Genomic DNA, 25,534 nt, shown 5'->3' on the forward strand with positions numbered 1-25,534 from the left:
CACACACACACACACACACACACACACACACACACACACACACACACACACTGGTCAGCACCTTGCAGCATGCACTTAAAAAAAAAAAAATGTTTTTTTTTACTCTTAACACATCTGGACATTTTTCGCTGAGGGACATGAGAGGACAGGAAGTCTGAGAGGAAGGGGCAGAGGCTGTTATGTTGACTTTGCTTTCATGCTCTCTGATGTGAAATTAACTCAGTGTCACACACAAACTGCTGGCCAGTGTTTGTCTACTGTAAGGAGCAGATGGTGGTGATGGAGACACCCTGACGTAACACACATCATCATCAATCTCTCTCTCTCTCTTTCTCTCTCACACACGCTGACACACACACACACACACACACACACACACACACACACACACACACACACACACACACACACACACACACACACACACACACACACACACACACACACACACACACAGAACAAAATTTAAAAGATGTAAAAGATGTAAAAGCTTCAGATGAACAAAGGTTTTTTGTGTGCAACAAAAAGTTGTTTTTGAAAAGTCAAGAGTTGTATTAGATAAGAGTCAACTTTAATGTTATTGCACAGAGTACTACTACTAACACAACAAAATGCATCTAACCAGAGGTGCAAAAAGCAGTATCGGACAGATGTATAGTGGTAATATATAGAATAGACAGTGAGGGATATGAATACACAAAGATATATAAGTAGCTTATAAACATGTGCAGCAGTTTTCAAAATATAAAGTGTAAAATATATATACAAAGCATAAAGTATGGGAAGTAGTGTAAGTATAAATACTCTATAGGTGAGGTATAAACAGTATGGACAGGAGTATAAATATGTATGTGAAGAGCAAATATAGTAAAGATATCTGTATGTACTAATGTAAGTCATTTAGAATAAATTCAGTAGGGAATTGCTTGCATTGCTTGTTTGTTATTCCAAAAGTTTGAACATTCTTCATTCCAGTACATGGCAATTATCATTATTATGTTATATAATATATGTTATCAGAATAGTGGGACAAAGACATGCTTACTGTCTATTTTCATGTATTAGTGTGTGCATGCACAATTACAGCATTACAGTAAGATATAAACATACCGGTCGTCTTTCCTCTGGCGCCACCTACAGGCCAAACTTTGATTTTTACTTTCATCCCTGTAACAAATGTCGCTCTACGGTGCATGACGGGAGTCGAGAAATGAATGAATAACCAATCAGAGGACGGGAGACTCGCTTTACCCGGAAGTAATACTTCCCATCACAACAAAAATTGCCGGGAAACTTCAAGGGCTGTGACAAAGTGGCTCTTCAAAAAGCGAAGTAAATATTCACGTGAAAAGCGTGTTAACACATTACCGTGTCTCTGGTTGTGTCGTGTACCTATCCGAGCCAATATGGACGAATATGACGAACTGTTCGAGATACAGGACGACTTCGAGGACCAGTTCGCCGACGAGCTGGAAGCGATGGCGGATATGGAGGGTGAGAAACTAACGTCAGCTAACAAACTTTAGCAGCACCTTTAATGCATGTTCCCAAACGGTAGGCGTTTGCCTGCCTTACATTTTAACTGTTGTGTTAATTTATTCTCCGAACCACTTACTGACCTGGGAGCGTAACTTCCTCATAAACTTACGTACAAATACACACACGTACCTCTGCCTCTGTTTGATCTGTTGGTGTCTGGCTACACCGACATAGACTGTACATAGAGGGCTAACGTTACAACGCCTAGCTATTCTGGGGATAGAGCAAAAAAAGCTCTGGCTTGTTTGTATTTCTTTAAACCAATCCCAGCCGTCTTGGACAAAACTTGGCACTCACTTTAGTAGGCAACACACTTGTGGATCATTATTCATTCAGGTAAAATTATGCAGTCTGATTAACCCCTTAACTCCAATTTGCTTTAATTTCCCACCGAGCTACATAATGTGTACATAAAGAGAACAATTCAAATCCAATATTTCATGTTTTTTATTGCTGCACAATTTTATCAGATAGAAATATTCAACCTGTAAACACACCTCACACTTGAATATGTTCTTTATTTTATAGGCTTTTTGTTATATAAATAAATAACTTATATTTGGCATCTTAGACTGTATATAAAACTAGTTTGGCATTCTGTGTCATTCACGTTTTTGTCATGGCCCACGGCCGGGTGACGAAATGCATCATCATAAATGTGCATACATTTGATTTTATGTGCATCCAAATTCAGCCTGACATATCCTTTGGAAGCTTTTTGATTTTTCGCTCGAATTAAAAATTAAACTCTGTGGGTTTTAACCATTTTTGGCTGCACGCATCCCTTGTTTGGTACAGTGGGACTGAAGCTGCAAAGTAATGTCCAAGCCTATTATGGGATGTTGTCTGCATTCATTTTACGATATGTGACATTCTCCTTTATAACGGAGCGATTCATCTCTCGGCTGTTTATTTATGTAAATCAAGGAAACATTTAGTCTAATGTCAGAAAGTAGTCAAACCTGCCCATCACAATGTCAAGATGATGTCTTTTCTTGAATGGCTTAGAAGAATCTTTCAAGCCGGGGAAACATCAGAAGCAGGGCCCAGGAGGCGACATTTCTGACATAGAGCATCTGCTGGATGATCAGCCCATCAGTGAGTTCCCCCTGAGAGTACAGTATCTGTTATGTCCTTGTTGTGTTCTCTTGATGTTGTAAGTTTGTACCTTAAATCTGACTTTGCCCTGGCAGCCCCAAAGGCAAAGCGGCAGAAGCAGGATGCAGGAGTGGCCAAGCAACTTTTCAAGTCAGTGCAGACTCAAGAGAGCAAAGCCCCTTTACAGAGTGATGACATCTCACCACCGTCCTCTCCAGAGCAGTATGAACCCCCTGACACCTTCAGGTAGGAGAGATGCATGGGCTGGTGTTATACACACTATGAGCTGAAAGGGGAAACTGTTGATGTCCTGGAACGTGGTGAGGGGAAAGGAGACATCAGTATAGAGCAGACATTTTGTGCATTAGATCCTTTTACACTAAATACTTGGTTTTTTTATCTGGTGCATTATTGGGAATATAGAACATTTTATTAAAAGCCAAATAAAAGTTTAACAAAATAAGCAATAGGGCATTTAAATGGGGGGAAATCCCCATTTCTCTAATACTCAAATCACAAACAAATAGGCAGTTACAAGCAATACATCACAAGGATGAAACATGGCAGGCTACTATTTATAGATACACAAATGCACTTACTTGCCTGAGGAAGAACTGCAGCTGGTGACACGACACCTGTGTAGTCTGTGTAGAGTATTAAATCATCTTCTTGTTCTATTCCTTTGAAGTTTGTCTTTTTATGTACATTTTTTTTTTGGAGCTCTTTAAACAATCTTTTGCATTCTAGTGCTTTTCAGGCACTCCTTGTTTCAATACTGAAATGATTTAGTCAATTAATCATTTGATTGACAGAAAATCAATTGATGAGAATTGTGGCATTTAGATTCATAATTCAGAGAATGTATCAAATTCAAATATCAAACATTTGCTTAATACAGTGTGTGAAATCTGAGGATTTTTTGTTTTTCTATTTTCTATGATAGTAATTTGAATACCATTTTCTGAGACAGACAAAAAGTAGGAATTTAAAGACCTAACATTGGACTATTGAAACATGTTATGGGGCATTTACTGTATCATTATTCAAATTGTATAGATTGAACAATATATCTATTATTGAGAAAAAAGAATACACAGACTTCTGAACATGTTTGTGTGTTTCAGGTCTACCCCAGCTGTGCTGGATATCAGTGGCTTTGCTACAATCCCAGAGACGCCCAGGCGACCTCCCACGGCGGCGTCAGCATCTCGGCATGTGTTGAGGCGGCCTCCTTTAGAGGGCGAGTACGTCAGTGTGACAGACTCATCGGGGAACCGGGTCTACCTCAAACAAACCGAAGACGCAGGGTCAAAGGTGAAACCATGTTGAATGATGCTGATGAAACATTTTGGGCAGCATCTTTTCCTAAATCCTGATTCACTGTCAGCGTACATACCGCCGGGGTCCAGTGCCTATATATGTAATACTGTACTTCTGTACATTTCATTTCTTTGCATTTACCGGTGTGTCTTCAGGTAGTGGACTTGAGGTTGGTACCAAACTCCCATGGTTCACTGGGGCTGCTGTCAGTGCCAATAGATGTGTTGAGAGATCAACAGGCAGAGAGGGTGAGTGACCAGGCCACTGTTGTTTGTGTATAATCTGCCAAATAGCCTGCACAGGAACACACTGTTGACTTTTCAGGAATCACACATGCTAAAAGTATAATCACTTTCCATAAACCCAAACAGTTTCATGATTAGCCAAATACAGAGAACATAACAGCCATTTTCAAACAAAGTATTTATTGTATCTGCAGCCAGATAAAACACGATTGTTATATTTTTTGTCTGATACAAAACAATGCATACTTATGCGAGCAAAAATGATTGATATGTTTACACAATGGCATCCATAACTTTAAATTATTATTCATACATTCATTATTTTGGAATTAATTATAAGACAATACTTTAAGCACTGAAATAGGGCTTGGTGATATGGAGAAAATCAGATATCACGATATTCTTGACCAAATACCTTGATGTCGATATTGCGACGATATTGTATGCTTGACAATTTTTTAAATTAGTCATTATGTCCACATTATCGATGATTATTTATCTAAAATCTAAGTGGTTAGAGGGAAATAATAGAACAGCTAGAACAGTCTGGTAAGTTCAGAAGTGACATCACCTCACGTTAATGCAGCCTTTAAAACCATGAAATAGACAAAACTTAAGCCATATTACAATATGATAATCAAAATCTAAGACGATATCTAGTCTCATATCGCGATATCAGTATAATATCAATATATTGCCCAGCCCTACACTGAAATAAAATATATCGGTGACCCCTTTTGTGTAATTTACTTTATTTATGGATGTACCTGTGCGATGCATTTCAGACGTCCTATATTTTGAAATGTATTTAGTAAATTTATTGCATAACAGTATGAGGATTGCAAACTTGGTTACATTTGTTGTCTCTTTGAAATCGTGCAGCGCCACCAGCAGGTTGTAGAAGAATCTCAGCGTCTTGCAGATCTGCTGGCCAGGTAACTCACCGCCTGTCTCGCTCACACTGACACATAAACAATCTGATGACAGGGTTTTTGATTTTCCTTGTTGAATTTGCGTCACCTTCCAGCAGTGTGAACGATGTGCTTGTTCAGCCCGAAAGCAGAGAAGATGAAGAGAACGACAATCCCGAAGACCCAGAGGGCCAAACCTCACGACTCTGGGTGGACCGCTACTCTCCCCGACACTACACAGAGCTTCTCAGTGATGATGTACGTCGCATTTTGTGTTTCTGTGTAACTTTACGTCTACATAAAGTGAATGAAACCCCTTTTTTAGTATTGATAAGCCCATGTATCCCATACTGATGCCAGCTGTGTGTGACTGTTTCATCTTAGTTTACCAACCGCTGTCTGCTCAAGTGGTTGAAACTTTGGGACACCGTTGTGTTTGGAAGAGAGAGGAAGTCCCGTCCTGCCCGGTTTGAGAGACAGGCTCCCAACCAGAACTCATTCAAACCCAATCAAGCCAATCAGAATTCAAATCGCTTCAAGAGCAAGATTGAGGTGACTGAGGAGCTACTGGAGGCTGAGCTGGACCAGTACAAACGACCCAAATACAAGGTTAACACACCTGCATACTAACTGTCATTACAAACTCAGTTTAAAGACCTGAAGATGTTCTATAGTACCAGATATCATTTATTTTGGTCTTTCTCTAGGTGGCATTATTGTCTGGGCCTCCAGGTTTGGGGAAGACCACCCTGGCTCATGTCATAGCAAAGCATGCTGGGTACAATGTGGTGGAAATCAATGCCAGGTTAGACAAACCAAATTTAAAACTGACCCAGTAATAGTAGTAAATTCTAAAAAAGTAGGCCCCCCCCCCCCCTGTCATGAACCTCAGTTACTGTGTTGATGTTTCTGCAGTGACGATCGCAGTGCAGAGGTGTTCCAAAAACGCATCAACACGGCAACACAGATGAAGTCAGTTTTGGGAGCCAATGAGAGGCCGAACTGCCTCATTATTGATGAGATCGACGGAGCACCTGCGGTACGTTCTGGACAACAACAAAAGGAAAACTAACCGTGTTAATGCACTCCTTTTAATGTTTTTTATACGTTTTTTTTTTTTTTTCCCCTTCTTTTCTTTATCTCTGGTGGGTGACAGGCTGCCATCAACATCCTGTTAGCAACCCTGAACAGGAAAGAAGGCCACGGTGGGGATGCTGGTACGGAGACTGCGAAGAAGAAAAAGAAGAAGGAGTCCATCCTGCTTCGACCAATCATCTGCATCTGTAACGACCTGTAAGAGAGACTGTGGTGTTTAACAGTTCAACAAAGTGGAAATAGATTTTTGTTATAACTGAATGGTCTTTGCTAAATATATAAATTGTCTTACTTGTGGATATTGGTTATTATTATTATTATTATTATTATTATTATTGAGAGTATATATCCTTTCCTTTTAGTTATGTTCCAGCTCTCAGACCTCTCAGGCAGCAGGCCTTCCTCCTAGTTTTCCCCCAGACTCAGCCTTCCCGCCTTGCACAGAGACTGGCAGAGGTCAGTGCACACACACACACACACACACACACAATCACACATAAGGGTACAGAAATATTTTGCAAACACACCAACAATCAAGGTTTACGTTGAGTTTGTGTTTGCAGATTTCACTCCAGCAGGGGATGAAGACAGACACAGGCACTCTGATGTCACTGTGTGAGAAGACTGACAACGACATCAGGTCTTGCATCAACACACTACAGGTGGGTGGCAGCACTGTTAAGGAAAGTCTGTTTGTTGCATGAGCAGTGATATACAGTGTAGTTATATCACAATGTGTGTTCTTGTTTGCACAGTTCCTCAACCGTCGCGGCCACAAGCAGCTGAGCACAAAGACCATCCAGTGCATCTCTGTGGGGCAGAAGGACCAGAACAAAGGCTTATTCCATCTGTGGCAGCAAATCTTCCAGTTACAACGTACAAAACGGTACAGTATGTCCTGCCACAGTTTTTCTTGGAGTTTGTCATGAAAATAGGAATGTTTTGCTTTATTTTCTAGATGCTGAGACCTTTTTCAGAAAACAGCTACATTTACTAAAGGCAGCCAAAGTTTTAAGTTTAGTCAAAAATGTTGAAATGAAGCAAATGTTCTGCAAAAGAACAAGAGATTGGTGCTACCACTACAATGCAATAGTTAGAGTCCCTGCATTGTCTGGGTAAGGGTTAGATACATGACTGTTTTCTAAGTTTGTATTTAGTGTTAACACCAACAGGGAATTGGAAGCCAGGGTTTCCTGCAGAAAATGTGTTGGTGAAGGTGGTAGGGTGGGGTTTGCCATCAGACTGGGGGGACTACAGACTCTGTACTACATTTAACAATTATTTATTAAACCCTAAATATTAAATTTAAATAATAATATATAATTAATAAATTATATCTATCTATATCTATGTGGCTACCTGCCACATGGCCAGTAAATGTTTGTACCAAAATAGTTCTGTTTTTCAGTCTTAAAGTGATGGTTCGGAGTAATTTCACCCTAGGCTGCTTTGCACCTTGACCTCGAGTCAAACAACCCCCCATAAGCTTTTTTCCCTTATTATAACGTTGGTTGAGTTAGCGTTATCAGCTGGTTAGCTTAGTGCAGGTGCTAATGGATCCACGTTTGTATCTCGTAAATTACCCCGCTAATAATACCCGGAATGATACCAAACTTCTACAGTAGTACAAATAGTTTCTGTAGTTATAAAACGAGGCATTAGAAAGTTTGTAACTACACCAGAAGTATGTAGTAGTAGTAGTATGTAAGTACTGCGCGATAGCGCGGTAGCAGCCGAGAGGAGTATCCATCAGGCAAGTGTTATTTAAATATACTTCTGGTGTCTGGTCTGACAAATTTTCCAGTATATTATTGTTCCAGACCACCTGACTTTATGTAAAAATTAGTTATTTTTCTTTTATTTATCCATCCATCCATCAATTCTCCACTGCTTATCCAGATAAGTCCAAGTTGTGTTTCAAGATATTATTAGGGTTTATTGTTATATACTGCTGGGAAAATCTGACAAAAGTGTGATACAAATATGTGAATAATTATAAGCTTCATCATCCCTACTGGTTTACATTGATATCTTACATACTTTGGCTGGACTGTATGATCATGAAACAAGTATTAAATTCCATTCTTTGTGGTGTTAAAATGTCTTTAAAGGTCTTAACTTAGTGAACCCTGCAGAAACCCCGTTGTAATCTAGTCAAAACAAGAAAACAAAGAGCTTTATTGTAGTCACAAGCCTGTCCTTTCTGCTGTCTGCGACAGTTATTTTGTATTTTGATCTGTGGGCATGAATGAAACAAGGCCACGTTCATGACTAAAGAGTAAAACCATTGGCACAATAAAAAGGCTCAGCAGGTATATTGGATGTGTAAGAGGGCGGCAAACATTAGCTTGTTACACGTTCAAATCCAAGGTGACATGATCTTAATTACAACCTTACTGTCTCATCTGTTACCTCTCTCTGCCTCTTGGGTCCTAACTAACTACACGTTGACTAAACATTCACATCTGTTCTTTCAGGAAACGTATTGGTGAGGAGTTTGATGAGGCGCCAGGTTCAGGAGGTGGAGCTCAGAGGTTTCAGCACATTCTACACTTGGCTTCGTCTAGTGGAGAGTATGAGAAGGTTTCTCAGGTAATGAACACACATTCTCAATATTTCACTTTAATCACAGTGCACAGAAAAGGACACATACAATACACTGACCCATGCTTTACTAGCAGAAGTTAAATTAAAAATATTCTGCATTATGATGTCTTAGGTCTGATATCAGGTTGATCTGTCTCTTTTCCTCAGGGTCTGTATGATAATTATCTGTCCATGCGTGTGAGGGACCCCAACCTGCAGAGTGTGTGTGAGGCTCTGGATTGGCTGTCGTTCGCAGACCGGTTGAACCACGTGATTATGCACGGCCAGAACTTCACCCTGATGAGATACCTGCCCTTCCTGTCCGTCACATTCCACTTCCTGTTTGCCCACACACACGTGCCCCGCATCAGCTATCCGCACAGCCAGCATGAGGTACGTATCCATGCAATATAGTGAGTGTTTCACATAGAAAAACTGAAGAAACGGCAAATTATATTGAATGGAGACAAATAAAATCAATAGAAACAATAGAAACAAACATAACATGTTTAAGGCGGAAAAGTCTAGATAAAAAAACAGTTGAGATGATTGTGTTCTCCCTGGTCTTGTCCTCTCCAGGCCTCCACCAGACTCCTCAGCAGCAGGAACGCTTTGGCCACCATGTTGGCCGACATCCCAGCATGCATCAGAACGAGGATCAGCCAGCTCAGCCTGTCCCTCGATATTCTCACACTGCTCCTCGACATCATCTGTCCCAAACTACGGCCTGTATGTAAAAGCATTGAAAGTAAACCTGTGTCTGTGTGTAAATGTAGGAACTGGGATCCCAGGCTTTGCAGCCCTGCATCTGTTAAAAGACAATTAGACAAGGCCATATTTATATCAACACCAATGGAGCCATGCCAATTCTATTTTCCTATGGCACTGCATTTAAGCATTTAGTAACATCCTGGTTACTTAAGGTACAGTCCTTGCTGTCCCCAGTTTTACACTCAGTGGCCACTTTATTAGGTACACCTGTAAAATCTAATGCAATCCAATACAACAGCTTGCTTTCCATCTACTGCAGCTCTGTTTCCTCTGACAGTGTCAACAAAAACTGAGCATTATAATCTTCTTTGTGACAGAAAATTTGTATTGGCTGCATTCAAATGTATAGGTGTACCTAAAAAATGGGTCAGGGAGTGTATTTTACCAAATATTGAAAATGGTGAAAGCTGTTGAATGAAGTCTGTGAGTTAAACGCATTCCATAAAATGTCAGCAAAACTTTCAGTGACAGTAATCTCAAATCCTGTGCGTTTCTTCCAGGTGAATCCGCAGCTGTTCAGCAGCAGAGAGAAGGAACAGATGTGTGAGCTGATCAACACCATGCTCGCATACAACCTCTCCTACAGGCAGGACCGCACGCCAGAGGGGCAGTACACATACATGCTGGAGCCGTGAGTACACACACACACACACACACACACACACACACACACACACCTGCACTCTACTGTATATTGCATGTGGACACATGCTGGGCAGATGTGTGTTTCTGGGGTGTTGAAGGTCACTGCTCTGTCGTTATCTGCATGGTGGCTTAGTAATCCCCTTATCACCTTTTAGGTGTGTGTTTGATTGTAGTGCTGTGGGAGCAGAGTTACGAGCTGCAAAGCCCCAGCGGTGGGTTACAGGTGGATAGAGAAACAGAGCAGGAACATTTAGGAGGACAGAAGTTTAGAGAAAACAGGAGATGATCTGAAATATTGAGAAAAAAACTGAAAGGAGCGAGAGAACTCTGCAGGTTTTGGTGCAAACACTTCAACTTGGGAGACATTTGTTCATTGGACCTTTTTTTATTTTTGTGACTACTGAGGACAGCAGTGACTCTGGTGTTGGTTGTTAACTAGCTGAGCCATGCAGACCCAGATTATGAAGCAGCCAGGTGCCCAGAGGAGCTCCTTCCTGCAGGTTCGCTGTGACAGTGTGCTGGTCACCAATGACTGGTGCCTGCCTCTAGTGTTAGCTCTACTGCTGCTTCTACTGGTCTACAACTTCCTGTACCTGCCGTCTCTGGCTCACCACAACACCTCACTCTGATACCTCATGGATAAAGACTTGGATTGTGGATATAAACATTATAAACATCACAGACAGCGGATACGCCCCCAGTCTCAACAGGGTTATTTGATTGGACGGTTCTTTTTTTGGACACTGTTGTTGATTGGTCAGACTTTGGCAGAATTGTTAATGTAGCCTGGTTTCGGAGGCTTTAGGTGGGGAGAGACATGCAGAGAAAAAGAGAGGGAACCTCGATCCTCTATCAGCTCTGTGTCATGGCAGTGTGTGCAGATGAACAGTGTGTGGCTGCTTCGCACAGAGTTCCCAGCTGATGAATAACAGAGTTCTGTCTGTCAATGATCCCTGACTGCTCTGAGCTCCACCATTCATCTAAACACACTGCCCACACAAAGATGACACAGAGCTGGATTTAAATCGGGAAAGTATCTGTTTAGTTTATAAATTGTACGTAACTATTAGTAAAGGATTGATTCACATTTCATCAGTGACATGGTTGTCTGTGCTTTAATAACTAAACTACTACATACTGATGCTGTAATTGTGTTAGCCTGAGGTTAGACTACTTAATATAAGCTGCATAGCGAGTAATCTATCATGTTAAAGGGGGAGTTGAGCCATCCAAGCAGCTTCATTAGAGTTTGACAAGTTCTGATGATAACACCGCTGATATTTTATAGTGATAACTTGCAATAAATAGCTCACAGTCACAAATACTGGTGTTGTCTTATTTATGTCCAGCAGTCACTGAGTGAGAGAGTTTACTGGCATGCACTGTGTGTGTGTTGGAGAGAGAGATGGAGATCAGCTGTAAGAGGATTAAGGTTTTAGAGAATGAGAGATTCCGGGTTTTATTCTGGAAAACATAAACCATAGCACCAATGGAGGAAGCTTCATATTATGTTGTTTGTCATCTAACATGGTTCACCTCTGTGTCAGCTACACGCTGTTATGAATGTTTGTGTTTCAACGATGTGTGTGTCTCTTCTGGTTTGTGTAAAGCTATTTACTTAGCGTGTGTGTGCGTGTGCGTGCGTGTAGGCGTGTTGAGGAGGTAGTGAGGTTTCCGGGCCTTCCTCCGCGCCGCCAGCTGACGTATCAGGCCAAACAAACCATCAGCAGAGAGATGGAGCAGGAGAAGATGAGGAGAGCCGAGCAACTGATGCTGCAACGAAACCCTGTAGTGGTGAGACTGATATAAACTGCAGCCTATAGATAATCAGCTCATCGTGTGTGTGTATTAATAATCAAATGTATTTATAATCTGCCGTGTCTGTATGAAGCACAAAGAGGACGAAAAAAAGAGAGCTGGTCCCAAACCAGTGAGGAACCATCAACAGAGGCTGGAGAACATCGTCAAACAGACCACAGTGGAGACCAGGGTGAGACACACACACACACACACACACACACACACACACACACACACACACACACACACACACACACACACACACACACACACACACACACACACACACACACACACACACACACACACACACACACACACACACCACAACCAGTACTCACCTAAGCCCAACACTAACCGTAAACAAAAACTGAATCTTAATAAAAAGTGATGGTTTACCTTTTATCCACACATGGGGAAGTGAATCTCCATAATTTGACTGTGTGAAAGGAGTTTTGTCCACAATACCATTTAATACAAGTACATACCTTCCTGAAAAAAATAACAAAGCCACCACAGGGTGAGTAGCAGTTCATTGTGTAGCTTTCACGCAGGTGTTCTCTGCTGCTCAACATGTCTTCATAAAAAACATTTTGGTCTTAAGTACTCCTCCTTTTTACAAGGCAGCCATTTCTACATGTAGTTCTCATGTGGTGGTTCTTTGGTTATTTAAGCACATTGTATGGGGAAGTAGCACTGTCTTTCTACCAGTACTGAGCTTCCCATAGTTGTATGTGTGGATGCCTGTAGGTGGAGCCAGCATCTGTTTGCCCTGACCATCAGAGCCTCTCTGGTGAGCTGCACAGTTGGAATAGTTCAGTATTAGAGTGATAGAGAGAGTGAACCTCTAGAGGGCAGAAATGAGGACAATGACAAGCCACTGGGTTACAGTCCCTAATGGTGAAACTAGGAAATCAGGCTAATGAGGTGTGTGTGTGTGTGTGAGGACCTGCTTATTGAGGACAGTGTTTCAGAAACTTCCTTATTAACTTCTTCCTCCTCGGCACTCTGTGTTTTGCAGCCGGAGGTGGATTTCTTTGGTCGAGCTGTTGCCCCAAAACCTCAGAGACTGCAGACCACTTCAGAGACAGGTACAGTAGACCAGAGGTTCTCGGTTTAGGACCCCTTACAAGATAGTCTATACCAGGCAGGGACCTCCTCATGTTTGTCCCTTGGTATAATTTGTCGTAGCCTATTTTTATTAGAGAAATGTATTAGAAAGATATTAGACATGTATTAAACAGATTCTAAGAGTTATAGATTTGTTAGATTAGAATGTAATCCATGAACTATTATAGTTTTAAAAATAATTAAAATATAATTTGTTGAACTATTAAACCTTTTGAAAAAAAAAAAAAGAAAAAAGTTATCCGGATCATTTAAATGAATGAATCTGAAAACCTTACACAGGCCCCACTCTAAGAATCACTGCTGTAGAGACTGTGCTATGTGACATAAGGCTTAATTTATTCAAACCCTTTGAGAACACGGGCTGTTCAGGGAAACATGCCTGAAGGCACATCAGGTCCAAACACACCACAGGTGATGACTGACAATGTGTTACGCAAAGCTTCCGATTTAGAGTTGGCGTGGCACACTGCAGGGAGAAGATCTGAACTGTCAACAGCACCTGCATTTTTTATGTTGGTGTGATCATATTTCTATCAGCAACATAAAAGGCTGGACGCGACCTGATCTACAGCCTCCTTCATATATTTGGACACCAGCCAATAAAACAAGCAATCTTCATATTTTATGTATGAAAATGTACATTTCTGCCTAAATGGCTTAGTTTGTTACTGTTTATTATATAGTCATGTTGCTCCAGAAACGTAATAAGAGTTAGCAGATAAGTAACTGTGGTTTGGCCTGCCAGTAGCTTTGTGTCATTGGAAACAAAGATGACTGCTGACTGACTTTTCAAATCCATCGCACCAAAAATAGCACATTTGCATAAACAATAGCAGAATTGTGTAGCTTGTTCTCAACATGGCCACCTGGGGACGTAAATATTTTCAGAATAGAGTTTTCCAGTTTAGCTTGCAGTGTTAAAGTGCATACAACTTTGGAAAACCCGTATTAATATTCCTCTGTGACTAATATCCAGTAATAGACTCCCCATTATTACTTTTGTTTACATGCAGTATTTCTCATATATACATAAACATGAAGTGTTATAACCACAACCACTTGTTCCTTTCAGCGTGGAGGAAAAACAGGTTTTACAAATATTCTGTGAAAAAGGCTAGCCTGGTTGTAACTGAGAGTGGGTCTGGGGAACGTTCATTCACAGTCCATTTCCAAAAGGCAAGGCAAGGCAAGGCAGCTTTATTTGTATAGCACATTTCAGCAACAGGGCAATTCAAAGTGCTTTACATAAAAACGATTAAAATACAAGAATAAAAGTTACAGTGCAGTATAAGAAATTAAACATTCAAGAGCAGTTAAAAACAGTTAAAAAAAAATATAAAAGCAGATCAAATACGAGATGTTATGGTGCTAGTATGGGACAATGTATAAGCCGTTGCTCTATACACGTAATCCACCCGCAATCCTTGCCGTTCCCACCGTTCTTACTTTTTAATTTCTCTTTATATGCTTATATAGATTTTCATACAGTTTCAACAATGCAACTTCAGTATAAGAGGGGCGTCACCAACGGACGCCGCTCAAATGCCTCTGGGCGCAATTGGATAGTCCTTCAACCAATCAGACCAACGATCCGGGTGACGTAGCAGCGACAGCGGCATCAACGGGTTGCTGCGCTTTGGTGGCCGTCATGTTGAATGTAAACAAAAAGCTGCTCGCCGTCGCTGCACTATCGTCATTGTGTAAAGCCCGCCTCAATGGTTGATTGGTGATTGGTGCCTCGATTTGGAAAAATTGGAAATGGGCTTGAATGGGCTCTTGGCCAGACTGACTAGCAGAGCAAATCTCAAATTTGCCGGGAGTTCGTCAGGGTTTTCCCAGGCTAGTGAAAGGCCTCTCATTTTAAATCTCTGAAGTCTTATTTTGCTGGCTCACGGGTGTGCAGGTAGATGATAGCTGTAATTGTGACTCAAAACATGTTTTGCACAAATACTTATACCGTTTTATTCTGTTAACATCGGCCCAGATTCAGTGCTCGTGTAGGTCAAAGCAGGACCAACAGGGTTCTGCTGACTAAAACAGGCACAGCTCTCCTGTTAATGTTGACATGTTTCATTAATCAAAGCAAACAACATACTTGCCTAAGCATTAGGGTTGGGTACCTTTCACATCTGAACCAATACCAGTACCGATACCGGTACCTGAAATTCGGGGGTTGTGTTTTACGTAGGGCTCCAGTTTATGATCATTTTCATTATTGATTCTTCAATGAACTGTTTAGTCTATAAAATGTCAGAAAATAAGGTTTCTTTCTCAAGTTCCCTGGGTGAAGCTGATGAGCAGGTGAAACTGGAAAAAGCACTAAAGGTATTTTTTCTAATTACATAAGAGAACTGCAAATCCTCACATTGGGGAAGTAATTATTTTTTTTTTCACTTCAAAGGATTAAACTAGAGCTGAATCGATTAGTTGATCAAATTAATCAGTAACAGTTTTGATAATCAGTTTATGGTTTGTTGAGTCGTGCTTTAAGCTACAGACAGATACTCACTGGTTTCAGATTCTAAATATTTGCTGGTTTTCTTACTCGTCTATGAAAATGAACTGAATATCTTTCGAGACAAAACAAGCAATCTGAAGACGTGACACTGGGCTTTGGAAAATTGTGATTTCTGACATTTTATAGACCAATCAATTCACTGAGAAAACAATCGCCAGATAATTGTTATAATAATTGTTAGTTGCAGCCTAAGATTAAACAATGATTTTACTTGTTTTCAATCTCGTTCCTGTCAAGTAACTGTTTGATGAAGTGACTAATCTTTTGAGCACTGGTCACATGGTCACTTTAGAGGGGCTTTTTTTTGTAGTGTATTAAAGTGCCCATATTATGAAAAAAATCACTTTTTCTGGGATTTGTGGTGTTATTTTGTGTCTCTGGTGCTTCCACACACATACAAACTTTGAAAAAAAAAAAAACATCCACGCTGTTTTAAGTGAGATACGGTTTCTGAATGTGTCCTGCCTTCAGTCTCCGGGTGAGCTGGTCAAAATCTGCACAGCTTTCTACGTAACTAGCCGAGACGAGGGGCCTAGGGGGCTAACCGTTAGCATGCATCTCAATGGCAAAACACTGCTACAACACACACAAATTCACCCTAATCTACAAAATAAATTGTATAGAACTACTTACATGTCCCTGTTCTGCAGGTATTCCACGCAAAGTTGGAAGTGCACCCTCGTTTAGAAGAAGTCTCCCGGCTAATCCTGCCTTGTACTACTGAAGTTGTAGAAACAGCTAGCTAGCACATGTAATCCTTACCTAGCTACTGCGCATGTGCAACTGACAACAAAGATGTTACAGAAGTTGCGAGGTCTCACTCTGTAGCTAAAACAGAGACCTGAACACACATGGTGAAAAGAGGAGCTGCAGCAATGTGCAGTACAACAAAAATATGGTGTTTTTTGAAAATTAAACCATGTAAACCTATTCTGATACAATCTCAAATTACAATTATGAACCTGAAAATGAGCATAATATGGCCACTTTAAACTTTGTGTATATTACTTTTAAAAAAACATATTTCACAATTTTTTGCATTTTTTTTTTCATATTTGTTGTTAGATTCTTGACTTTTTCAGTACTTGTTTTTCATTATGCACCAAATCGCCAAGGCAAATTCCTTATATGTGGAAACCTACTTGTAGAGATGTTCCGATACCAATATCGCTATCGCCTCCGATACTGCCTAAAACGCTGGTATCGGTAAGTACTGGAGTTTATGCACCGATCCGATACCGTGTAATAAAGCCCTAAAGAAAATCTATGTTGAAGTAGTTTATTTATGTTCTTTTTCTGTTATAACTGAGTGTCAAACTGGAGAATAAAAGAAAGTTCTGTGGCATTCATGTTTCACAGAGTTTAACCTGAGCCAGACCGACAACAAAGATAGAAACAATATCACATCCATACAGGGATAGTAGTACACAGTTGTTAAAACATAATCAAATATATGACACACTGGTATCGGATCAGTACTCGTATCGGCCGATACGCAAGTTCAGGTATCAGAATCGGTATCGGGAAGCAAAAAATGGTATTGGGCCATCTCTACCTAGTTGGCAATAAACCTGTTTCTGATTTTGAAAAAAAAAACAAAAAAAAAACACCTAAAAATGCTCTTTCCCTCTCTGTAGGTGAGATTTGTGAGGTTGTTTCTATGGGAACGGCAGTGGGCAACAGTGACGTGTGGTTCCGGTTCAACGAGGGCATGTCCAACGCTGTCAGACGAAATGTCTGCATCAGAGAACTACTGTAACACACACACACACACACACACACACACACACTGCCTGTATGTTATATGTAAGCATCTGAATAAATCTAAAATCCAGCTGTTAAATTCAAAACAGTCTTTATTTTGATTTGACAGTGTAAAGAGCCAATAAAAACGTGTGGTTTAACATTTCTCAGCAGTCCATCAAAACAAACCTCTAGAAAGCTACTCAGTGCTGCACACTCACACACACACACAGTAGTCTTCACATAAATTAAAAGCATTCAGGAGTCTCCTAATAAATAAACATGATTATAGCAATAATGTGTGTGTGTGTGTGAGAGAGAGAAGAGAGAGAGAGAGAGAGAGAATGGGTGAGTTAGTGCAGCGTGACTGTGTGTGGGAGTGCATGATTCTTTAGTTTATATGCATCCGTGATTGTGAGTCTTTATGTGTGTGTGTGTGTGTGTGTGTGAGAGTATGTGTGACCATTAGAGGATCACACACTTGCCCTTCTCCACCCAGGGGTTGGCTCTCATCAGCTCAGGGTTCAGAAATGGATCTTCACAAACACAACCCTCGATCCACTTCACCAGCCTACAAAAAAAAAAACACACCGTAAGCGCAAAATATTTCTGTACCCTTTTGTGTGTGTGTGTTCGTGCGTGTGCGTGTGCGTGTGTGCATGCGTGTCACACTCACTCAGTAACAGTGATGGAGGATTTCTCCCTGTTGATTGCCAGCTGATACTGAAGGCTTTCCACTTCTCTCCTCATCTGTGGAACGTCTAACTCCTCCATGATGCTACTGCTGTTCACACGAAAGAAAAATGGATTAAAAACAAAAAAACAGCTCAAGCTGATCAAGAGTTCAGACACACAGATGCCACATGCAAATTTAAGTGGAAATTCAAATGAAACAAATATTTATGCAACCAAAGAGTGTTTCTCTTCACTTTATTTAAATATTGTTTTAATAAGTAAAAGAGAATAGCAGATAAGAGTAACTTGAGTCTTATAAACTGGTTTTATAAAGATTATTTCTGTGACTTGTGAAGCAGAAATATTTTTTTTCCCTCTCTTGTTAAGTCACCTTGTGACCTTTCAGAAAAATCTTGTGACCCCTCTGTGGGAACCACTTCTCTGTTTGATAGATTTATGACCATTTCTGAGAAACTGTTATAAGGACCAGATGGTCACCACTTTGGAGAGCTTCCCTGAACACCAGAGGGAAGTGGGACAGATCCATAATAAAATAGTTGCTGTCAAAATGCCACGTCGACCCATTAATTGAGACCATATGTAAACAACCTTAACTACTGAAGTATCAGTACTTCTACTAGTGAAGGACATCGTCTTATTTGTTTCTGCCTGTCTTCTATGTAACTGATGGAGGAAGTTGTTGAACCTTTTAAGCAAAAGTAGAAATACTCTAGTTACACACAAAGTGTAACTTGTCTTATTGCCAGGAAATCCCAGAAAAAGACCAAAACCAACAATGTGTTAGCTCATCTCATAATACTTTTCCGCTCGTAAATCTGTAAAATCAGGTCACATACAGTGTATATATATCGTTTCATTTTAAAGAAAAGTGCTCAGTAATTCCAGAGCTGAGCACTGCAGTTTTTAGCAAACGTTACTCAATAAATAAGCCCATTTATTTGGGGACTATTTTAACTGGCGGACTAGCGCTGTGGAGCAAGGTCTGGCAATGAGAGACTACTGGTGGACTAATACATATTTGGAGCTCAACTGAAAACTATTTATTGTATGTATTGCTGTTATGGTTAATTGCTCAAAATACAACTATTATAAGATTATATGTTAAATATGTAAAGTTTGTGTGTGAATGTACACACACACACACACACACACACACACACACACACACACACACACACACTATACACTCATTTGCCAGTTTATTTGGCCCACCAAGTAAAACTAATGCAGTCTAATATACAGTCCTGCAATAAATCCCACCTTCATGAAGGTTTTAATGTTGAATGAAATTGAAAATGTAAAAGTCTTAACATAAATCCAACATATTACATTATAAATCCCCATTGATTGGTAAGGTTACTGGCCTATAGGTAAGGTAGTCACTAAGATCCACAGATACAGTTCATCCTAAAGATTCACTGTGCCACATGTATGTTTAACACTAAAACATGATTTATAAAAAAACAATAGCTTAGTTTTCTAAGCAAGAAAGGTATGTATAAAGGCTTTAGGCCACCCTACACGTTATTGTAGGCCCAGTTTATGTAACTTCGTTTTATAAAATACAGTATATGGAGTAGGGGGTCCCTGCTCCATCTCTCTCTGTCAAGGGGTCCTTGACTTAAAAAAACGTTGAAGACCCTTGGGCTAAATAACAGACAACCCTCAAATTATCACAGTTCAGTCAACACCTCTCTAAAACAGTTCAAACATCAAACTCAACATTATAACCTTCATGGGGGAATTATCATAGTATTAGGCTGCATTGGTTTTAGCTCGGTGTCCCTAATAAACTGGCGACTGAGTGTATACTTACTGTATATTTGCAGAGTAACTGTCAGATAAATATTGCACCAAATGGAAGCACTAAAATACAAATACCTTGAAGATACAGCTGTTAACGAAATGCATTTTGTTTATATGTGCTTACTGTAAATGTGGAGTAAAACTATCAAGTTGCACCATATTAAAATACTCAAATACAATTTCAAGATATTGATAGTCAACTTAAGTATACAGTACTTTTCGAAATGCACTTTGTTGGATTACTCTAAGCTTATTTTATTTAGGAGCCAGAAATGTAAAAACAAAGTACGCTGGCTGTGTTTGCTTTTTATTTATTTGTAGCCTACTTATTGTAAAGTGTGCCCCACCCTGCCTCAGGCCATATTACAGCAGGAAGACGGAAGAGAGAGAGAGAGAGGGCCCAGATGAGAGTTCAGACCGAGCAGCGATCAGTTTAGTCCTCTCTACTGGAAACTGTCTCTCCCTCCTCCTCCTCCTCTCTCATCCTCTTCATCTTTTTAATGGATCTAAGTCGGCTTCATGGTGCCGGTTTTCTCCACCAGCATCCACCCTGCTGTGGCTCACCAGCAGCCAGCTGTTCCATGAAAAGGCCTTCATTTAATTAGAATAACCTCCAAATGTGTTAACAGTGACATCAGCCTCCATCACTCAGCAATCAGGGATATTTCAGGCTGCTGTTCACACATTTACATTTAAATTAGTTCGCTATTAACGTAAACATCAGCATATAGGAGGACATAGTGAGTAAAGATGGTCACTGTGTGGCTAAAACATCGACATCAGTCCAAACGCATTTGTATCGTGATTATAAGTCAATGGAAACGCATGAAACCCCCCACACAAACAACCGCTCTTACCGTCAGGCCTACCGGAGAGGACCGCGGGTCGATTTGTGTGCAGCCGGTTGATGGAAGATGCAGAAGGGGCTTTGCCAGCGACAGTTAAGAGCTGAGAGTCGGTAGAGTTTATCGGGCAGAGGAGTCCGGCTTCAGTGCAGAAGGAGGAAGAGGAGGAGGAGGAGGCTGTGTGTGTGTCGGCTGGCCGCGGTGCAGGGCACTCCCCTGCGCTCCTCTCTGCTAGCGACTGGATGCGGGATGCGCAGGGCGGAGAAAAGGAGCCGCGCCGCTGATTTGACAGTCAAACGAGGGCTGGAGCCGAGGACGCACCTGTATGGAAATCCGGACACGCGCGGAGGCTGAGCAGAGGCAGGAAACACGCAAATGAGGACACGCTCCAAAAGGGAAAACTATTTCAGATGACGGTTTCTGTTGAGACTATAAAGGGCTGCAATGTAGCCTACAGCAGATTCCCCAGAGAAATCTCCAGTAAAATTAGAAATGTGAGGTTAAAGACCACTCAAAAAGAAAAATCTGTCAATTTGGTTCCCCATTGACACCCATCAGTGTTATAGCTACTCACTGTGCTGTAAAGACTAACGTGTCTGGAGGTGTGAAACCTGATTCTTCCCTGAACATCTCTAATGTAAATGCAGGTTGTTTTTAGGTGCAATTATGTAGTGGTGTAACACTGCTTTCAAAGGCACAACCTTTGAACCAAATGTCAATATTTGGACCTCCCAAATTGAAGCTAAAACAGATTTAAAGTTGTCCTAGTTTTGTTTAACAGTAGTTATAAAGGGGAATACATCCCTCTAATAACCTAAGTCCCATTTGCAACTGGAAACTCTTATGTAGATAATGTAAATATACCCTGAAAATGAATGTCAACAAATTGCACATCTTAAGACAAGCATGTCTGGCCAACTGGACCATACAATTCACATCTTTTAAGTTAGTCTTTTCTAGCAAGTAGACTTTAACTGCCTTTATAAGCCACATTATGGTTATAAATACATCAAATGCATTATAAAACACAGTACCACGGTTTCCAAGTACAACAGACCAGGGAAAGAATGGTTAACTGAATTACGGTTTATTCAACAAATACAAGTTGACAGTTTGATGCAATAGCTTGATTATACAAAACACCATTACTTTCTGCGTATTAAATGGTCGTTTCTTCATTCAGGTTTTCTGGCCAGTGACGCAAGGCACCTGGAAAGAGACAACTACAGATCAGACTAGAACAATCTGACAAACAGAAATATGATCATTGTAGCCTCAGATAAAAGTTTGAATGAAGAGCTGAGAGCTCCCATACACACAGACGTACCATTAAAATAATCACATCATCAGCAGGATCACAGAGTTACTTCCCCATTTGTTGAGTCATGAATCGACCTGTAAAAGAGAAATCAGTTTTAATTCACATAAACTATAACCATGTACATACTGTAAGTCTACTGCTGGAGCCTCAGAATAAAGTTAGAATCAGGAGCTGGAGTACAGCTCTCATAGTAGGTGTCAGAAAAGTTATTTGATTTTGTCATCACAGGCTGTAAGTTATTCAAATGCCGACATACTGCAGGGACTCACCAGCTCTCAGACCCAGCGAGGTCCTGGTCAATAAGAGACTTGATCTCAGGACCATCTAAAGCACAGCGGCACCAGAGCTTTGTCCAGCCAGCTCGGACGTTTTCAGTCTTGTTCTTACCTGTAACTTTAGGGGGGGAAAACGTTAGTGAAAATGGACAATTATGAGGCGAAGACTGCACCAATACTTTTTACTGTGCCTCAGAATTAACTTAGAATCAGGAGCTGAAGTACAGCTCTCATAGTAGGTGTCAGAAAAGTTATTTGATTTTGTCATCACAGGCTATAAGTTATTCAAATGCTGACATAGTGCAGGGACTCACCAGCTCTCTGACCCAGTGAGGTCCTGGTCAATAAGAGACTTGATCTCAGGACCATCTAAAGCACAGCGGCATCAGAGATTTGAAGTTTTCAGTCGTCCTATTCTTACCTGTAACAGTAGGGGGAAAGTTAGTGAAAATTGACAATTATGGAGGCGAGACTGCACCAATATACTAATAACTGAGCCTCAGAATAAAGTTAGAATCAGGAGCTGGAGTACAGCTCTCATAGTAGGTGTCAGAAAAGTTATTTGATTTTGTCATCACAGGCTATAAGTTATTCAAATGCTGACATAGTGCAGGGACTCACCAGCTCTCAGACCCAGTGAGGTCCTGGTCAATAAGAGACTTGATCTCAGGACCATCTGAAACAGAGCAGCCTCACATCTTTGTCCAGCCAGCTCGGATGTTTTCAGTCTTCACATTCTTACCTGTAACAGTGAGGGAATACGTTAGTGAAAATGGACAATTATGATGCGAAGACTGCACTGATAACTGAGCCTCAGAATAAAGACAGAATCAGGAGCTGGAGTACAGCTCTCATAGTAGGTGTCAGAAAAGTTATTTGATTTTGTCATCACAGGATATAAGTCAATAAAAAAAAACCAGACATATTGCAGGGACTCACCAGCTCTCAGACCCAGTGAGGTCCTGGTCTTCTGACTGCTCAAATGCAGCATCCATCCCTCAGTCTCCCCACTCTCACCTGCACCAGATTCAACTGTAAGGCAAAAAAAAAATAATTAGTTTAAAAAATAAATAAAAAAAAAAAAAAAAAAATCAATGGAGCCCTAGATGTTTTTAAAATGAGGAGCTGCCGTTGAGCTCTCATAAGGTGTAGGAAAAAGGTTGTGTGACATTACTGGCTGTAAAACACATGTTGAAGATTACATGTGGGTTGGATGTCAAAACCATTTACCTTTTTGATATATAAAAAGTGTGGGGACGTCACCAGGACACTACATATTAAGGCATAACAGTACATCTTATCCTTTAATGTATTCACATTGCACTTCATGATGCATATTAACTCACATCTGCTTTTATCCAGTGGAGGACATCTTTTAAGGCAAATTTATTTTCCAGTTTCTTCATCTCAACCGTGACTTGCATTTTGACTTAATGCAAGTCATCCAGACAGGCATCAGCTCCAGCAGGCCTCCATGTGGCTAACTAGAAAGATGGAAGAAAATGCAAGGGTCATTTATAAATTCCAGCACCAGTTAAGATATTTTGAGCCATTTCAATATTTCATTTCCACACAACTTGGACAATAAACGCATGCTTTAAAGTCCCTGTTCCAAAACTCCCATGTCCAACCTATTACAGTAACGTTAGGCATCAAAAGACACGATTTTAATAGTCTACTGCAATTCAGACATAACATTTTCAGGTAGCGTTACTTAACGCAATGTGGGGGATAACTTCGACCGATTCAAAAGGCCATTATTCAACACCACATTTTTATGCGAGAAAATTAAACGAAGTTAGGGCTGAAATGTGAGACGCAACCTGGAAAAGACTTGTTTTGTGGATTAATGTAGGAATACAGTTAAATTCCTTATTAAGATATTCATAGTTAATATTCCAAATCACTTTTTTTTTTTACCGTTTTATAAGTGGAAACACCACGTGGCAGCTCTGGCCCTTGCAGAACCTCTGCACGTGTTGCTGTTCAGATCAACGTAGTAAATTAAGTTAGCATACAAGGTCCTCCTTATGTTAGCAACACAATACTCACCGGTCAGACTTCTTTCGGATAAACTGGCCCGCTCGGTTTGTCTTTGCTGCCAGGGGTAACGTTTGGAGAACCCGCTGAAAAGTGAAATGAGTGTTCATCTCTCCTGTCGTGCCGCATGCGGAGGACTGATGCACCAGAGGACGTGAGGACAAGATGAACATATACGGCTTCCGTCTATCGGAAATCCCTCCCCTTTCTGGCCTAGTTAGCTAGCTAGTTAGTTAACGTTACACATAGCAAGCCTTATATATATGTCAATGTAGCTAGCTAACTGTCAGCTAGTTAAATCCATTCGTCGGACTTTTTGAAAAGCGGACAAATAGTTACAGCATGTTCAGGCCATATTATTTGCTAATTTGACCCTCATTAATGTACTGGACACTATTATCTTAACAACTAGTCATTTTAATAAAGATAAAACAACTATGATTTTGTTAGCATTGAACAAAACATCTACCATGAATCTTCTTCTTCGTGTAAAATGATGTCAGTTTAACCGCTCCTAGGCGTATTACTGCCCTCCTCAGGAAGTCACTTTAACGACCATGTTAACGATATTAATGGAATATTGACCGAACTGTTCCTATTATATTTGTTACATTCTAGTAAAACATGCTTAACGGTTTCAGAACTCAAACACAAAGAAGCCCAGTAGGATGTTTTCCTATAGGCTCATTTTCCTATAGGCTCATTTTCCCATAGGCTAAAGGCTAAAGGACTGATTCAGCCCACAGTGGCCGAGCCTCAGCCTATAGATTTTAACAGAATCTCTCACCATAACAATACCTGGCTTTTTAAACCTGTGGTTGCAGAGAATAGTGTCACCCTTGCTTCTCATTTTCCCATACCATAAATCTAAAGTCCAGACACAGAAGCTACGTGAAAGCCTCATGGTAGTTGCAGTTTTTGAATGCTAACAAAATAATAGTCATTGATGTTGGTTAAAATGGGGAAATGTTGATGTATTTATTTATTTACAGTAGTGTGTAGCAATTTGCTAAGAAAATGAACAACAGAAAATGCCAGTATAATATTCAGCACTTGGCCTATCTGGATAGCTTTGAAACCCTGAACCCAAATGTGCAACTGTATGTAAATAAATAAATAAAAAAGAGAGACCCGCAGACTGGCAGCCTA

The 25,534-nt window shown here is 40.5% G+C and overlaps 3 protein-coding genes and 4 non-coding genes across 8 annotated transcripts in view; 1 reads left to right on the forward strand and 6 right to left on the reverse strand.

The window, feature by feature from the left end:
- The first annotated feature begins 1,239 nt into the window (after positions 1 to 1,239).
- chtf18 (CTF18, chromosome transmission fidelity factor 18 homolog (S. cerevisiae)) lies at positions 1,240 to 17,563 on the forward strand. Its single transcript, XM_031309608.2, has 22 exons — positions 1,240 to 1,494; positions 2,548 to 2,637; positions 2,733 to 2,883; positions 3,762 to 3,951; positions 4,113 to 4,205; positions 5,085 to 5,137; positions 5,230 to 5,371; positions 5,498 to 5,722; positions 5,821 to 5,918; positions 6,029 to 6,152; positions 6,270 to 6,406; positions 6,571 to 6,664; positions 6,772 to 6,870; positions 6,964 to 7,094; positions 8,686 to 8,800; positions 8,963 to 9,187; positions 9,374 to 9,523; positions 10,066 to 10,196; positions 11,860 to 12,004; positions 12,102 to 12,200; positions 13,032 to 13,101; positions 17,297 to 17,563. The coding sequence occupies exons 1-22, from the start codon at positions 1,407 to 1,409 to the stop codon at positions 17,416 to 17,418; spliced, it is 2,772 nt and encodes a 923-aa protein (XP_031165468.1). The 5' UTR covers positions 1,240 to 1,406; the 3' UTR covers positions 17,419 to 17,563.
- LOC116057214 (caskin-1-like) overlaps positions 10,225 to 25,534 on the reverse strand; it is a 53,531-nt gene continuing 38,221 nt past the window's right edge. Inside the window, exon 23 of the transcript XR_004106766.2 lies at positions 10,225 to 10,242. The gene's annotated coding sequence lies outside the window, so the exon portion shown is untranslated. The remainder of the gene's footprint in view (positions 10,243 to 25,534) is intronic.
- Positions 17,498 to 21,110, reverse strand: gng13a (guanine nucleotide binding protein (G protein), gamma 13a). Of its 2 annotated transcripts, none has more exons than XM_036000938.1 (4): positions 20,762 to 21,110; positions 18,079 to 18,186; positions 17,840 to 17,973; positions 17,498 to 17,722 (listed from the first exon to the last, which is right to left on the reverse strand). In XM_036000938.1, the coding sequence occupies exons 2-3, from the start codon at positions 18,174 to 18,176 to the stop codon at positions 17,868 to 17,870; spliced, it is 204 nt and encodes a 67-aa protein (XP_035856831.1). In that variant the 5' UTR covers positions 18,177 to 18,186; positions 20,762 to 21,110; the 3' UTR covers positions 17,498 to 17,722; positions 17,840 to 17,867. The 2 variants fall into 2 exon arrangements, with proteins under 2 accessions (XP_035856831.1, XP_035856830.1); XM_036000937.1 differs by having other exon boundaries at positions 17,498 to 17,716; positions 17,828 to 17,973; positions 20,762 to 21,107.
- Positions 22,213 to 22,301, reverse strand: LOC116057250. Its single transcript, XR_004106780.1, has one exon. It is a non-coding gene; the product is annotated as a small nucleolar RNA SNORD60 (small nucleolar RNA).
- LOC116057246 lies at positions 22,533 to 22,621 on the reverse strand. The gene has a single exon (XR_004106776.1). It is a non-coding gene; the product is annotated as a small nucleolar RNA SNORD60 (small nucleolar RNA).
- LOC116057249 lies at positions 22,840 to 22,928 on the reverse strand. Its single transcript, XR_004106779.1, has one exon. It is a non-coding gene; the product is annotated as a small nucleolar RNA SNORD60 (small nucleolar RNA).
- LOC116057247 lies at positions 23,154 to 23,242 on the reverse strand. Its single transcript, XR_004106777.1, has one exon. It is a non-coding gene; the product is annotated as a small nucleolar RNA SNORD60 (small nucleolar RNA).

This window comes from Sander lucioperca, chromosome 4 (assembly GCF_008315115.2).
Source record: "Sander lucioperca isolate FBNREF2018 chromosome 4, SLUC_FBN_1.2, whole genome shotgun sequence".
In the NCBI taxonomy this organism is placed as follows: domain Eukaryota; kingdom Metazoa; phylum Chordata; class Actinopteri; order Perciformes; family Percidae; genus Sander; species Sander lucioperca.

Coding starts and splice junctions, on each gene's coding strand:
- chtf18 (XM_031309608.2), top strand. CDS start 1,407: ATGGACGAATATGACGAACTGTTCGAGATACAGGACGACTTCGAGGAC. Junction 8,801..8,962: donor AGTATGAGAAGGTTTCTCAG/GTAATGAACACA, acceptor TCTTTTCCTCAG/GGTCTGTATGATAATTATCT. Junction 9,524..10,065: donor TCTGTCCCAAACTACGGCCT/GTATGTAAAAGC, acceptor CGTTTCTTCCAG/GTGAATCCGCAGCTGTTCAG.
- gng13a (XM_036000938.1), bottom strand. CDS start 18,176: ATGGAGGAGTTAGACGTTCCACAGATGAGGAGAGAAGTGGAAAGCCTT. Junction 17,974..18,078: donor TCCTCCATCACTGTTACTGA/GTGAGTGTGACA, acceptor TTTTTTTTGTAG/GCTGGTGAAGTGGATCGAGG.